This window comes from Citrus sinensis, chromosome 2 (genome assembly GCF_022201045.2).
Source record: "Citrus sinensis cultivar Valencia sweet orange chromosome 2, DVS_A1.0, whole genome shotgun sequence".
Taxonomy (NCBI): domain Eukaryota; kingdom Viridiplantae; phylum Streptophyta; class Magnoliopsida; order Sapindales; family Rutaceae; genus Citrus; species Citrus sinensis.
Window position 1 is genome coordinate 6,988,121 of NC_068557.1, and position 16,692 is coordinate 7,004,812.

At 36.1% G+C, this 16,692-nt stretch overlaps 2 protein-coding genes across 5 annotated transcripts; one reads left to right on the plus strand and one right to left on the minus strand.

Moving 5' to 3' along the window:
- LOC102620510 (60S ribosomal protein L6, mitochondrial) lies at nt 1-5,817 on the plus strand. 4 transcript variants are annotated; one of them, XM_006469003.4, is made up of 4 exons: nt 1-180; nt 265-332; nt 3,287-3,374; nt 5,214-5,817. In XM_006469003.4, the coding sequence occupies exon 4, from the start codon at nt 5,246-5,248 to the stop codon at nt 5,555-5,557; it is 312 nt and encodes a 103-aa protein (XP_006469066.1). In that variant the 5' UTR covers nt 1-180; nt 265-332; nt 3,287-3,374; nt 5,214-5,245; the 3' UTR covers nt 5,558-5,817. The 4 variants fall into 4 exon arrangements, 3 of the variants coding, with proteins under 3 accessions (XP_006469066.1, XP_006469065.1, XP_006469067.1); XR_008052408.1 differs by lacking the exon at nt 265-332 and having other exon boundaries at nt 5,276-5,423; XM_006469002.4 differs by lacking the exon at nt 265-332.
- Nucleotides 5,818-8,119: 2,302 nt separating this feature from the next.
- LOC102620039 (trans-resveratrol di-O-methyltransferase-like) lies at nt 8,120-10,819 on the minus strand. Its single transcript, XM_052435145.1, has 3 exons — nt 10,500-10,819; nt 9,103-9,613; nt 8,120-8,571 (listed from the first exon to the last, which is right to left on the minus strand). The coding sequence occupies exons 1-3, from the start codon at nt 10,811-10,813 to the stop codon at nt 8,263-8,265; spliced, it is 1,134 nt and encodes a 377-aa protein (XP_052291105.1). The 5' UTR covers nt 10,814-10,819; the 3' UTR covers nt 8,120-8,262.
- Nucleotides 10,820-16,692: the final 5,873 nt, after the last annotated feature.

A 16,692-nucleotide genomic window follows, 5' to 3' on the forward strand; every position in this document is an offset into this window, starting at 1 on the left:
TATCTTGTACCAATCCCTAATTCCCCTTTTCTTACTTCACTTCTACTTCTCCATCGTGAAAGAGAGAGAGAGAGAGAGAGGACACATTCACTCGCACATACCACGCCCACGCTGCCGTCGCGTCAGAGACTGGTTTGCGATTGGTGTCCAGCTGAGGGAACCTGAGTTCGGATTGAAACGGTGAGTTTTGTTATGTTTTGTTTTTGTTTTGCGTGGGGTGGGGGACTGTGAAATTGGAATAAAGTTTGTGTTTCTATCGTTTAGTGGGGCGAGTTGAATGCGGAGCCGTTCGTTTTATGATCCGTATTGAGAAGTTGCAATGTGGATTTAAGGTGAAATGAATCACTATCGTGTGGATTTTTTATTTTCCCGCTGGTTTGGTTTTTGAAGCCGAAATGAAGCTTTGGTTTCAATTTTTGTGAATCTGTGTCTTGTGTGTGTTTTGGTTGAACAAAACACATTGCAACTTGAAAATGAAGATTTTTTTTTTAATTTTTTAAATGGGGTTAGTTGATTTTCATCTATTTATATTCCTGGATTTGTGAAAAAATATATTAAATATATGCATAATCTGAAATGGGTATTTGCTTGCTTTATTGGGGAGTTATGTAAGAAGTGAAATTCCTGAACTTTCAAGGGAAAATGCAATTTTTATTTATTATAAGCGAAGTGAAGTTGTGAATGATACATGATACCTCACAAGAAAGTTGCTTGCTTCTTTTACTGCCTTCAAGTTCGGCTAATATATCAGATGCAGTCAAACAGATTTTCTTGTTCATCCAAGAGTTTGGTGATTTAAATTTAGAATCTCTGTGTTGCATTTGTGGTTTTGCTTTTGGATGCTCAAGCTTCTGTTTTTGACAGAGTGCACAGACGTGAGTGCATGCATTTTAGCTGTGGATTTGTCTTCAGTTTAAGTGTCCATGGAGATGGTTTGCACACTTTTGCCTGACTATCTAATTTTTATGTAATTCTGTAACAATATTGGATATAATGTAATAAATTTATACTGGAACTCCACCCCCTCACCTTCGGTTGTTATGCCTTCTTTTGTTCTTGTGTGTGTGAGACTTGGGCGTTTTCAATTTTGTGTGATTGAGCTGTTATGGAATAGAATCTCTGACCATCAAGTAAAAGTGGTAATTGTATAACTGGCCAAAATTAAATCCTGATAGTTCAGGAGATATATACCCAAAAAAAAAAAAGGAGATATATTTATTAAATATTTAGTTGCATGGCAGTAATACTGAAGTTGGGGGAAACACCATGGTATAGGGAGTAGGTTCTTTGACTTGCTTTTTGAGACAATGCTAGCCTTTAGAAAAGTTTGCAAAAACATAGCATGCAGACCTGCCCAATTAGTTCTTCCTTTCAATAATAGTAATAATAAACAAAGAAGAGGATTTTAATTAGGTTGCTGTTTCAGTAACTGGACTTCAAACCTCAAACTCCACATCAATCCATTTGATTCTATAAATCTCCAGGCTTTGGTTTCCCGTTCATTGACTCGTCTGCACATTAGTGGGCACATTAACGGAGAAATATTTTAAAAAATCACATTAGATCTTGAATTAGTTTTTCATTAAACCCCATTTTTGCTGATGCCTATAACTCAAAAAATTTGAAGTGGTCCACTGCTCTAATAGGCTTTTCGCCATAGCCTATTGGCCTGTGCTTTTATTTTCCCGTGTTACTGTCACTTTAAGCTGCACTTATTTGCTGCTGTGTCTGCTGCTTTTGCTGTTTTTTCTGTTTCTATTGTTATTTGATATTTTTTTTCCTGTTTTTGGGTAACTTATTATTTTTTCTGCTGTTATTTGCTGTTGATTCTGGTGTTTATACCGTTATTTACTGCTGTTTATACCGTTATTTACTGCTGTTTTTGTTGTTTTCGACTGTTTCTACTGCTATTTTTTTTACTGTTTTTGGTAACTTTTTATTTTTTCTGCTGTTATTTACTGTTGATTCTGCTGTTTCTACTATTCACTGCTGTTTCTGCTGTTTTTACTGAATAAATATGTTATTTGGTGTTTTTCTGCTGTTTTTGGGTAATATTTTCAGTGTTTTTACTTTTTTTACTGTTTTTGTAACTTTTTATTTTTTCCGCTCTTATTTACCTTTGAGTCTGCTGTTTCTACAGTTGTTCACTGCTGTTTTTACTGTTATTTACTGTTGTGATTGCTGTTTTTAACTGGAGAAGTTTGTTATTTGGTGTTTTTCTGCTGCTTTTGGGTAATTTTTTTTTACTGTTTTTGATTTTTTTTCAAATTGTTTTCACAGTTCATAGGGAAAAAAAAATTGATTGTTACGTTAACTTTTTTCGCAGAGAAGAGGATAGCTTATCCCAAAATTTGCTGCTGTTTTTGTTGTTTTCTACTGTTTCTACTGCTATTTTTTTTACTGTTTTTGGTAACGTTTTATTTTTTCTGCCGTTATTTACTGTTGATTCTGCTGTTTCTACTATTCACTGCTGTTTCTGCTGTTTTTACTGAATAAATATGTTATTTGGTGTTTTTCTGCTGTTTTTGGGTAATATTTTCAGTGTTTTTACTTTTTTTACTGTTTTTGTAACTTTTTATTTTTTCTGCTCTTATTTACCGTTGAGTCTGCTGTTTCTACAGTTGTTCACTGCTGTTTTTACTGTTATTTACTGTTGTGATTGCTGTTTTTAACTGGAGAAGTTTGTTATTTGGTGTTTTTCTGCTGCTTTTGGGTAATTTTTTTTTACTGTTTTTGATTTTTTTTCAAATTGTTTTCACAGTTCATAGGGAAAAAAAAATTGATTGTTACGTTAACTTTTTTCGCAGAGAAGAGGATAGCTTATCCCAAAATTTGCTGCTGTTTTTGTTGTTTTCTACTGTTTCTACTGCTATTTTTTTTACTGTTTTTGGTAACGTTTTATTTTTTCTGCCGTTATTTACTGTTGATTCTGCTGTTTCTACTATTCACTGCTGTTTCTGCTGTTTTTACTGAATAAATATGTTATTTGGTGTTTTTCTGCTGTTTTTGGGTAATATTTTCAGTGTTTTTACTTTTTTTACTGTTTTTGTAACTTTTTATTTTTTCTGCTCTTATTTACCGTTGAGTCTGCTGTTTCTACAGTTATTCACTGCTGTTTTTACTGTTATTTACTGTTGTGATTGCTGTTTTTAACTGGAGAAGTTTGTTATTTGGTGTTTTTCTGCTGCTTTTGGGTAATTTTTTTTTACTGTTTTTGATTTTTTTCAAATTGTTTTCACAGTTCATAGGGAAAAAAAATTGATTGTTACGTTAACTTTTTTTGCAGAGAAGAGGAGGATAGCTTATCCCAAAATTAGGACAAATTTCCCCTGAACACTCACAGCTGTTAGCAAGAGTATCAGAGAAAGTTTCAAGTGAGTTTTAGGTGTTACATTTAAATCTGTTTTAATTTCTCTGTAGGATGTTAAAATCAATATTTTTTTTAGCTAGAGTAGTGGCCAAAGTTAAAGCTTCGGCACAATCTCAATGTGATCACACATGAATTGAAAATAGGATCTAGAGATTAACAAAGTTAGGTTTTAGAAAATGTTACCAAAACGAAAATATCCTTAATGACCAGACCACAAAATGCACCCATATAAAACAAATAAGTAATCTCGATTCTAAAGAAACAGGAAAAATCAGTCCCATTGCTTAAGCTAATAACAGCAGTACAGCACCATAAATCAATCTCATTGCCTAAGCTAATAACAGCAGTACAGCACCGTAAATCAATCCCATTGCCTAAGCTAATAACTGCAGCACACCCACCCCTGTAAAACAATATCGTTTGTCTAATTTTTCCCTAAATATGCTAATAGCAAAAAGTTTAGACCCTAATCTATTAAAGTATTAATCACAACTCAAAAAATATTAATGAAAAATAAATAAAAATAAAACAATGGAGTCAACAACTCACTGTCTCCAGCGCGATTGCAACGGCTGAGTGAGGCTACGACAACAACAAATAGCGGTGATGGCTGAGGCAACGAGCTGTTGAATCATGATTACTGGCGTGAGCTAGCTAGGTCTGTGAATCACGATCACGATCTATCGTCTGCAGTAAGCTAGCAAAAGTATCCCAAATCAAAAAAATTGAATCACGTTATCGGCAAAGGGCGTGTGAGTGACGTCAGTGGAGAGAAACTGAGAGAGAGTGAGACTATAGTGAAATGCAGTCGACACTGCCGTCACTCACACACCTTCCGCTGATTCAATGTTTTTGATTTAGGATACTTTGGCTAGCTCACTGCAGACGACATATAGTGATCGTGATTCGTAGACTTAGCTAGCTCATCGCCTCAGTCATCTTCGCCAACTGTTGCCGTCACAGCCTCATTTACCCATTGCCATTGCGCCGGAACCAGTGAGTTGTTGACTCTATTTATTTATTTATTTTTTATTAATTTTTTTCCTTAATTAAATTTTTTTGAGTTGTGATTAATACTTTAATAGATGAGGGTTTAAATTTTTTTGCTATTAGCGTATTTAGGGAAAAATTAGATGAACGATATTGTTTTATGTGGGTGTGCTGCTGTTATTAGCTTAGGCAATGGGATTGATTTATGGTGCTGTTATTAGCTTAAGCAATTTTGGATTGATTTTTCCTGTTTTCTTAGAATCAAGATTACTTATTTGTTTTATGTGGGTGCATTTTGTGGTCTGGTCATTGAGCATATTTTCGTTTTGGTAATTTCTGTGCTGCAAAATTGAATTATGCAAATATGCTTCTGCTTTTACGGAAATGAAAAAAATTATATGGAGTTCAATGAAAAACTGAGTAGATACCAAATGCTTAATCTGCTGCACCTAAGATCAAGCATTTGGTAAACACTCACTTTTTCTTGAATGCTAATGTTTACTACACACCCACTTTCTTTTTATAGCTAGAAATTCCGTTCCACGGCAGCTGTGGGTTAGAAGCCACATTGCCTCAATCCCCTAACATGCCCTGTATTAATTACAGTTTTACTAGTAAATTAGGATTAGCAATTTGTACTGTTTGTTAATGTAGCCAATCATACCAGTAAGATAACAGTGTTTGAATTGAGATAATGGATGTTGAGAAGCATGAGTCTATGTTCTGTGTTATCTATTGCTGTATATGTGGGTTGGATGAAAATTGTTTGGTTGTTTCTCTAATATTTTAAATTCTAATATCTTTATTTAGTTTACAAGGAATTTGCTACTGATTTATCCATGTTTGTTCTCAGGCAATTTATGCTATAAGTTTACTTTAACCCGGATGGAAGCCAAATTTTTTCGGTTTTTGAAGATTGTAGGTGTTGGCTACAAAGCCAGGGCTGAAGCAGAGGGGCGACTCTTATATCTCAAATTGGGATATGTACATGATGTTGAACTCACTGTTCCCCCAGCTGTTCGCGTTTTCTGCCTAAAAAACAATGTGGTTTGCTGCTGTGGACTTGACAAACACAGGGTGCACCAGTTTGCTGCTTCAGTTCGCAGTTGCAAGCCTCCTGAACCTTTCAAAGGCAAGGGTATAATGTACACTGATGAAGTTATCAAGAAAAAAGTTGGAAAGAAAAAATCAAAATGATGGTGGAGATGGTCTCTACTTTTTAGCAATTCGGTTTTTTTTTTTTTGGTGCATCTATTCACTGCGCCAGCAAATCTTCATTTTGAAGTTGAAAATATTTGGAACCTTTCAAGGATTTTGTATTGAGAGATTCCAATATCTGAACAACTTAGTTAAGAAATCGGCGGATTGTGATGCTTTTGGAGGCTTTGTTATAATAAAATGTTTGTTGAAATTTCACCATTGAAAATTTCTTATGCAAATTAGACGTTGGCTTTAAATGATTTTTTTCTCTGCAGTACAATTTGTTTGCAACAACGGTCTTGTGGGCCGCCTTATGGACTAGAGTCTTGTATTCCTGCACAAACAACACAAATCATAATCTCGTGAGCCCGTAAATCCAATAGACATGGTGTAGCGTAAAGAAGATTTGTTGCATGCCACAAACCACAAATTGTTTAGCTAAAGCTACCACAAGTACATTAAAAAGGACTGAAAAATTACTCAAATTATGAACGAGTTAATCAAGCATGTCAATCTGAGAGGCAACGTCCAGAGCCACCCAATCAAATCCCTCAAGCAACCCCTCGCTTGCGTAGGCACTACAACCCATAATTTCCCAGTCTCGTGTTATATCCACAGCTTCCAAGTTCAGCATTTGTGGAAGTGTAGTCGGGACAGATTAGAACCAAAAAGGTTTTTTTTTTGTTCCAAATCCAACACTACAGATGTTTTGAATATAAATTGGAAAAGAAAAAGAAAAGAAGATCATATCAATTGGATGATTGTTTTTATGAGAGTTCATAAACATCTAATATCATCCAACCCATGAATGCTTTCAAATTTGTGAAACAGTGTTTGGTCAACCACGTTTTTAAGGCCTCAATGCCTGAGACAGACAAGGGCTAATAAATGATCTAATGAATCTACTGTAAAATTATGCAAAAGGACACAACTAAAAATACCTCACAACATCTTATATTTCTTATAGCTCTTTGGCCCCAACATCCCATATATTTAAGACTATACCTGTCAAATACACATAATATATTCATGGGAATTAAAACTTTTTGGAGTGCTTCAAAGTCTCATCTCATGTAAGCATGCATATTTTGATCATCATGTCCATAAGGATGGACAATACTGTACATAATAAGCCTAAAATTTTACAATAAATTCATTTCATTTCATTTCATCTCATCTCATCTCAATTACCGTGTTCAATTTTATGTGGATCTGAACAGAAATCTTACTTTTGGTGAGTGGTGGTTTTGATGTTGAAGCCAAGTCTACCATCATTTTATTTTTAACTTCCTCCAAGCTTCCCTTCATATCCTCAAGCAACAAGAATGGACCAAAAGCCTTGCTAGCATTTACACGAGCCGCCTGCCTTCCTGGCCAAAATATGCAAATTAAGACTTGCATTAATCAAAATAAGAATATTTGAACAAACTGTAACACTGGGGTTGGGACGGGGGCAATATCTAAGAAATAGTCATTGCATGTTTTTTTTTTCAAGTTTTTTTTTTTAATTAAATAGGCAAAACATAATCCCATATAAAGCTAATAAAGCAGTTCATTTAGGGAAGATGCAAAAGTTAAAAGGTGTCAAAAAGACCCTCACTAGGAGTCTAGGATATACCTCTGTTTACTTCAGACGGGAAAAGCAGGCGATGTGGGTAAGGTAACCTGTCCCTGTGGAGAACTACTGCATCATAATTGTTCAACGGTGTCCGGAAAAGGCATTACAAGTGGAAAATAGCACAGCAGTAATGCATATAATCTGAAAACAAGGAGTGGAATAACATCTGACAAAAGTTTCTCACACACACCCCATCTGCAAGAATCAGTCTGGTCCTCTGGTATGAGTTTAGTCAATAAGTTCGCACGGCTTCGAGCATAAGCTACTAGCCTCTTTAGTTCCGTTACATCGAGATAGATACATGCCAATGAGGTAGGCCAGGAGCACCACAAGTAATAAGTCCACATGTATGCCACATAAATTTATAAGTATTGAACAGCACGTAAGCATAGGGTCTAAGATTGAAGAAGTTTCACCAAGGTGACCACTCTTGGTGGATAATTTAAACAAGAACTCTGTATATTCATTAGTTTGTCTTAAATCACAAACCTAGAAGGTGGATAAAAAAACGACAGTACCTTTATAGAGAACAGGGTTATATTCTCTTCCATATTTGCTACTTTAAAATTGCGTATTTATTAATTTGATTTTGAAAAAAAGGGGAAAAATATATCTAATCTGCAAGTACGGAGGAGGACTTATTGTACAAATTTACGGGGGAGAGGTCTTATGGAACCATACTTAAACTAATATTGAAACCAGACTTAAACCTTGACTTGGGTGTTTTAGTATGGTGCAAATAGTCACACCCCTTGTTTTTCATCTCTTTATTATTGACGAGTTAGATTAGGACCCTTATACAGTGTAACCATCTTCAACTTCCTTTGGTGCCGCTACTTACTTAAAAGTCAAATCATAATTAAGAAGTAGTTAATTAAGGTGATTTTATCTCACAGTTGTTTGATGAAAAACTTCTATTACCTTTACTTTTAAAAAAAATAATTTAAAAGTCATATATATCAAATATAATTCATCAATACTCAACTCACATTTAGAATTTCTATTTCACGGTATGAAAATACCAAACAGATCCTTACACTTCAACGGCTCACTATCAGTATTGGGAAGACACAGGATCTTCTTATCAGGGGTAAAGCTCAATAAGAGACCTCAAACCCAAAGTAGAATTTACATTGTAATGGCTGAAGCCAGCCTCTAAGAAGAGCTTCTTCCATTCTTTGATGCTCCGCTCTTTGGCCACACTGAATAAAGACATCATCAACATGTCAGAGCACAATTGTGTCTCGGTTGAGTCCTTGTCTATGCTTTGATCTTCTATGACCATGTCTATGACAATAACTTTCCCTCCTTTATCTTTGCTCCCATCAATAGCTTCTTTGCACTTCTTCAATATCTTCACGCTCTCTTCATCACCCCAGTTATGCAGAACCCACTTCATAGATATATTTTGTCATATAAATTTAATTAAACAGTTAAAATCTCGGAATTCTGTTAATATATAGAAAAACAGTAATACTAGATCCACAAACTCTTTGTGCAAACTGATGCAGTATAACAATGTTGATTTGATTTAAAAAAAAACTCCACATGATGCATGTAATTAATTTTTATTAATATTTTTTATTTGGATGAGTCTATTTCAACTTAAGTTTTCTATAAAAAAATTTTCCCGAAATTTGAGCCATTGATCTTATACAATACAACGAGGGACGAATTTTGACATCATTAAATGCTATTTTGACATTTAATATATCTAAAATTGGATCGTATAAAATAACTAATTCAAAATTTTGAGTAGAAAATTCAAGCTAAAATAGCCCACTCTATTTTCTTCGACCAAAATTGTTATATATGCTACAGCTATTTGTAGAATGAGGTTGTGACTCTGTATATATCAGTATTGAAACATTAATATTTAAGTGGGAGAGAAAATAGAAATCCTATTATTAATCAATTTAATTACCTTGAGAAGAACTGCATCTGCTGGAGGTATTGCTTCAAACATGTCGCCTCCAAGAAATTCCAGGTTCTTATTAGTCCCCTGCTGCTGCTGCAAATTATTATCAACGACATGTGGGAGATCGAAAACGATGCATTTCATTTCAGGAAAAGCTTCTGCGATGGCTTTGACCATAGTTCCAGTGCCGCCACCCAGATCAACCAGACACTTCAGCCCCTTGAATACCTCCTTACATTCTTCAATCAGGACGCTTGATATGAACTGAGAGTCAGTCATCATGGCATCGTAAAAGACGTTTTTAAATTTAGCGTCTTGAGCCAAACAACCCCAAATGTCTTTCCCATGCGTTGACTCAAACACTGTGGGCGTAGAGGGATCATCATTCTTGAACCAAGAGCTCAAGAAATTGAAGGGAGTCGTTACTATAGGATGGGTTATCAGAAACATAAATGGTGCAGCCCTCAAGGGCTCATCCTTTAGGAGGAGTCGAGAAGCTGGTGTAAGAGAATAATACACTTCTGATTAGGGATGGCAATGGGCACCGCCCGCAGCGGGTTTGCCATTACCAAACCCAAACCCGCACAAAATTTAAATTACCAAACCCACCCGCAACCCGCAGCGGGTTTTAATTTTTTTTAAAAAACCCACCCGCAGCGGGTTTTAACAATTACCAAACCCGCAATGGTATCCAGCGGATTTTTTGCGGGTTTCCGTATTTAAAATCACAAATATTTAATATATAAATTTATAATAATAACCTCAAGTTCCATATAACATATTCAATTTTATATTTAAACAATGTAAATGAAAAATTAAAATTTCCACATCAATTCAACACAAATTCTCAAATTTAAGTATAAATTATACAAATCTATTTAAAAAACACAAACTAATATCTAAAAATAATAATTACATTTCATATTATCATTTAAAACAAGATCAAAGAGAATATATTTATTTTATTCACCACCATAAGCACCCATCTAACACAATGCCTAAAATAATAATTAAGATTAATATTTTCAAATACTAATTCGAAGGGAAATGCCTTTAGTTTTCTTTAGGTTATGACTTTAGAATAAGAGATGAGCCATATACACACATACACAACTTTGAGCCTTTTGCTATTTGGTAATTTGATTAATTACATTATTTTCTTTATATATTTTTATATTTAAATTAAATTAAAAATATTTGAAAAAAATTATTGCGGGTTTGGTGGATATCCATGCGGGTATCCACCGGGTATAATGTTAATACCAAACCCACCCGCATCCATATGCGGGTTTTAATTTATAATACTAAACCCGCCCGCAACGGATAAAATTACCCGCAACGGGCGGGTTTTGGCGGGTGGATTTGGGCGGGTTTGCGGGTTTGCGGGTACAATTGCCATCCCTACTTCTGATTCATCTTTGTCGATTGTATTTTGTTGAGCAAAGAAGCCAGAGTGAACTAGAATCCGCATAAGGCGTTGAATGCAATGAGCTTTGTTTTTTTGGATATCTAGTGCTGAAGCTATCTGTGAAAGAGTCATGGGCTGGCCATGTTTGTGAATAACATCTGGTATGCCAAGTTCAACGGCACATTTTAGTGACATGGAATTGATGTAACTGAAGGCACAATTCCACACCTGAGCTTGAGCTTTAAGAAGCTCAGAGCTGCTGCTGCTGCTGCTACTACTCTCTGCGTTAATCATATGATTTATATCCATTCCAGGCTATTCCAAGCTTGGCGACCTTGAAAGATTCTTGAATTATCTGTCATTAACAAGAAGCGAGCTTAAATATTGTCAACGTTGTCAAAGTCTTGGGCGGTGCCAAACCATTGGGAGAATGTCAAAGTCTTGGGCGGTGCCAAACCATGAAAAATCCACCCAAATTAAAGTCCAAGTAGATGCCGCTCAAGGAAAGAAAAAAAAGAGAAACTTTGACAAAGAAGAAAGAGGAAAAAAAATAGGTGCCGCCCAAAGAAAACAAAATATATATATATATTAAAATAATAGCCAATTTTGGCTATATAAAAGAAGCTCTCCATTTTAGTTTCTGCATTCAATTTGTGAGAGAAAAACCAGAGAGTTTTGTAGAGCTTAAATAATAAAAGCTCTTGTGTTTAGTGATTTGAGAGTTTGGATGTATTGGGGTTTTGGATAGTAAGCTAAAATACTACAGCACTTGTAACTTCTTTTCACTAGTATAATATTTTCCTTCTGTCTTCGCCCGTGAACGTAGGCTAAAAGTCGAACCACATAATTTCTAGTGTTCTCTTTTGTGCTTGTTCTTTATTTTATTACAATTTTCATTTTAGCTGCGTGTTTGCTTCACGCACCAATTTCCTAACAGTGGTATCAAAGCCATTGGTTGTATTTTTGGAGTCGGGTACTATTCACATATACGGTATTGTTCACGTATACGATACTGTTCACGTATACGATACTATTCACGTATACGGTATTGTTCACGTATACGGTACTGTTCACGAGAAATGGTGGGAGTGATCCAAGAATTTTGCGGTGCAAAGTAGGGAATAGTGGTGTGAGTAAAGAAATTGTGTGATTTTGTACATGTCTAGGAAAGTTCTGTCACAAAGGCGATAGGAGCTTAAGGAGTTTGGGTTTTAAGTGGGACCATTGTGACATCTCTAGTCTTTCCTAGGAACTTTTCTGGTGTGCATTCTCACACATACTCACAACTATTCAAAGTGGTACACTAGCTTGTGTGCAGTATTTATCAACAAAATGACGGCAAAGTATGAAATTGAGAAATTTAACGGAAATAATTTTTCGTTGTGGAAAATAAAGATGAAAGCTGTATTGAGAAAAATAATTGTTTGGCAGCAATTGGAGAAAGGTCCATAGAGATAACTGATGACAAGTGGAACGAGATAGATGGCAACGCCATTTCTGATCTACACTTGGCACTTGCAGATGGAGTATTATCCAGTGTGGCAGAGAAAAGTACAGCGAAGGAAATATGTGATACTCTTACAAAATTGTACGAGGCCATGTCACTACACAACAAAATCTTCTTGAAGAGGAAACTCTATACTTTTCGAATGGTGAAATCTACAATGGTGACTGACCACATTAACACCTTGAAGACTCTATTTTCAATCCTCACAACATTGGGTCATAATATGGAGGAGAATAAACGTGCAGAGCTTCTACTTCAAAGTCTACCAGATTCGTATGATCAACTCATCATCAACCTGACGAACAACAATCCAGTGGACAGTCTAGTTTTCGACGATGTTGCAGCCTTTGTATTAAATGAGGAGAGCAGGCGGAAAAATAAAAAAAAACAGACAAGCAAGTTTGCAGCAAGCGGATGTGCTATAGGTGACGAGAGAGAGATCAACGGAACGTGGCCCCAGTGGGAGTCAAAATCATGGTAGATCAAAATTAGAAGTAAGAAGAATGTTAAATACTACAACTGTGGCAAGAAATGGCATGTCAAGAAAGAGTGTTGGAGTAAATAGAAGAGAAAAGAGGGCAAAGAACCTGAGTCATCAAATGCTCAAGGTTGTGTAGCAAGTATCTCGGATGATGGCGAAATTCTCTACAGCGAGGCAACAACTGTTTCAGAAGGTAGAAAATGACATTATAATGTCTAGCTTATAGACTCAGGAGCTACCTGGCACATGACCTCTCGGAGAGAATAGTTCCACACATATGAACATATCTCAGGAGGATCTGTATATATGGGTAATGATCATGCCTTAGAGATCGCTGGTATTAGTACTATCAAAATAAAAATGTTTGATGGTACAATTAGCACAATTGGGGAGGTACGACATGTCAACGACCTGAAGAAAAATCTATTGTCTTTGGGACAAATGGATAGTCATGGGTACAAAACTCATGTGGATAATGGAATTATGAAAATTGTTAAAGGAGAGCTTATATTGATGAAGGCAGAAAAGATCGGTGCTAATCTATTCATGCTTAAAGGAGAAACACTACAGGAGGCTAATGCGTGTGTCACATCAAATGGAAAAGAGTCAACGATGATGTGGCATCTTAAACTTGGCCACATGTCGGAACAAGGTTTGAAGATTCTCTCTGAGCGAAAATTGCTTCCAGTGCTTAAATCGGTAAGTTTACCATTTTGCGAGTATTGTGTTACAAATAAGCAGTATAGATTAAAATTCAGTAGATCTATTGCTAGAAGTAAATACATTCTAGACTTGATTCATTCTGATGCTTAGAAATCACCGGATATATCCATAGGAGGTGTAAAGTACATGGTGATTTTCATTGATGATTATTCTAGAAGATGTTGGGTGTATCCAATTAAGAAAAAGTCAGATGTATTTCCAGTGTTTAAAGAATACAAAGCGTGGGTGGAACTTGAATCTGGTAAAATGATCAAGTGCTTAAGGACAGATAATGGTGGAGAGTATACAGACGGCGAGTTTCTTGCTTTCTGTAAGCAAAAAGGTATTCAGAGGCAGTTCATGATGGCATATACTCCTCAATAAAATGGAGTGGCAGAGTGGATGAATATAACTTTTACAGAACAGATAAGAGCTATGTTGAGGACTGGTGGTCTACCCAATTCATTCTGGGCAGAAGTAGCCAAAACTGCATGTTATATAGTAAATCGGTCGCCATCTACAGCAATTGGGCTGAAGACAGCGAATGAGATGTGGACTGGAAAGCCAGCTGATTACTCCTACCTACATGCATTTGGATGTCTTGTGTACGTGATGTACAATGCCCAAGAAAGAACAAAGCTGGATGCAAAATCTAGAAGATGTATCTTTTTGGGATATGCTGATGGAGTAAAGAGGTATCGTATGTGGGACCTCACTACCCACAAGATCGTCATCAGCAGAGATGTTATCTTTATAGAAGATCAACTGCAAATGAGATATGAAGATGATAACAAGGTAAAAGAAAAGTCAGAGACTATACCAGTATATGTGGAAAATAATCCAGAAGATTCATATTCTTCTGAAGCAGCATCAGAGCACGAAGAACAAGAACCAGTCGAGTCTGAGGCTCTAGAAGTTCGTCGATCAACTCGTGAGAGACGACTGCCAACGTGGCACTCGGAGTATGTCACAGAGATCAATGTTGCATACTGTCCTCTAACAGAGGATGGAGAGCCTTCAACTTTCTATGAAGTTTTAAACAGCTCAGATGTTGCTTTGTGGATGACAACAATACAAGAAGAAATTGAAGCTCTACACAAGAACAAGACATGGGAACTTGTACCACTACCACACGGAAGAAAAGCCATTAGAAACAAATGGGTCTACAAGATCAAGCGTGATGGCAATGACCAAGTGGAGCGGTATCGTGCAAGATTGGTGGTAAAATGATTTGCTCAGAAAGAATGTATTGACTTCAACGAGATATTTTCTCCGGTGGTTCGACTTACAACAGTCAGAGTAGTCTTGGCAATGTGTGCTACATTTGACTTACATCTTGAGCAGTTAAATGTGAAAACTGCATTTCTTCATGGAGAACTTGAAGAAGAAATATATATGCTCCAACCAGAAGGTTTTGCAGAAACGGGAAAGGAGAACTTGGTTTGCAGGTTGAACAAATCTATATACGGTCTCAAACAGGCGCCGGGGTGTTAGTATAAGAGATTTGATTCCTTCATCATGAGCCTTAGATACAACAGATTCAGTTCAGACCATTGTGCATATTACAAGAGGTTTGAAGATAATAATTTCATTATTTTGCTGTTCTACGTAGATGACATGTTGGTAGCAGGCCCCAACAAAGATCGAATCCAAGAATTGAAGGCACAGTTGGCTAGGGAGTTTGAAATGAAGGACTTGAGACCAGCAAACAAGATTTTAGGGATGCAAATTCACCGAGACAGAAATAACATGAAGATTTGGCTTTCACAGAAGAATTACTTGAAGAAAATCTTGCGCCGCTTCAACATGCAAGATTGTAAGTCAATCTCTACCCCACTTCCTGTTAATTTCAAATTATCCTCAAGTATGTATCCTAGCAATAAAACAGAGAGGAAGGAGATGTCTCGAGTATCATGAACATCTCAGTTAGTCGATACATGGCAAATCCTGGTGGAGAAGTTTGATGTTCGCTATGATATGTACTAGACCAGACATTGCACAAGCAGTAGGAGCAGTTAGTCGGTACATGGCGAATCCTGGTAGAGAGCATTGGATAACTGTGAAGATGATTCTGAGATACATCAGAGGAACCTCAGATGTTGCATTATGATGTTATAGAGGATCAGAGTTTACTGTCAAGGGCTATGTGGATTCAGATTTTGCAGGAGATTTTGATAAAAGGAAATCCACTACTCGCTATGTGTTTACACTTGCGGGAGCAGCTGTAAGCTGGGTTTCGAAACTGCAAATCATTATGGCCTTATCTACAACAAAAGCAGAATACATGGCAGCTACACAAGCTTACAAGGAAGCTATTTGGATACAAAAGTTATTGGAGGAGCTCGGGCACAAACAATAGAAAATTCCTGTGTTTAGTGACAGTCAGAGTGCCTTGCATATTGCAAGGAATCCAGTCTTTCATTCTAGGACAAAGCACATAGGAGTCCAGTATCACTTCGTTTGAGAAGTAGTAGAAGATAGAAGTGTGGATTTACAGAAAATCCATACGAAGGAAAACCTAGCAGATGTTTTGACCAAGCCGATAAATGCTGATAAGTTTATTTGGAGTAGATACTCTTGTGGCCTAGTAGAAACGTAGGCAACAAGATTATGGCGAAGTAGCAAGAATGATGTGGAGATTGATTGATTCTCAATCTAATCTCCAAGTGGGAGAATGTCAAAGTCTTGGGCGGTGCCAAACCATGAAAAATCCACCCAAATTAAAGTCCAAGTAGATGCCACCCAAGGAAAGAAAAAAAAGGAAAACTTTGACAAAGAAGAAAGAGAAAGAAAAATAGTTGCCGCCCAAAGAAAATAAAAATAATATATATATTAAAATAATAGCCAATTTTGGCTATATAAAGAAAGCCTTCCATTTTAGTTTCTGCATTCAATTTGTGAGAGAGAAAAACCAGAGAGTTTTGTAGAGCTTAAATAATAAAAACTCTTGTGTTTAGTTATTTGAGAGTTTGGGTGTATTGGGATTTTAGGCAGTGAGCTAAAATACTACAGTACTTGTAACTTCTTTTCACTAGTATAATATTTTCCTTCTATCTTCGTCCATAAACGTAGGCTAAAAGTCGAGCCACGTAATTTCTGGTGTTCTCTTTTGTGTTTGTTCTTTATTTTATTACAATTTTTATTTTAGCTGCGTGTTTGATTCACCCACCAATTTCTTAACAAACATAGTATATGAATTACCCACATTCTTTAATGTGATGTTTGGTTTGAAAAAATGAGAGGAGAGGATAGGAGTAGAGTGGAGAGGAGGGGATAAGAAAGGAGATGAGGTGAGGGTGAAATTAAATCTAATTGTTTGATTTAACATAGAATTTTGCTGGGAAAGGATATTACAAAATATTTTTTGGACTAACTTACCCTTTACCTTACACCCTAGACTTCCAACGTTAGTTACAAATATAATTTGAAAAAAATAAACTATGAATAATTTAATTTAAAAATTAAACAACTTAATAGCTATTAGATAAAATAACTTGA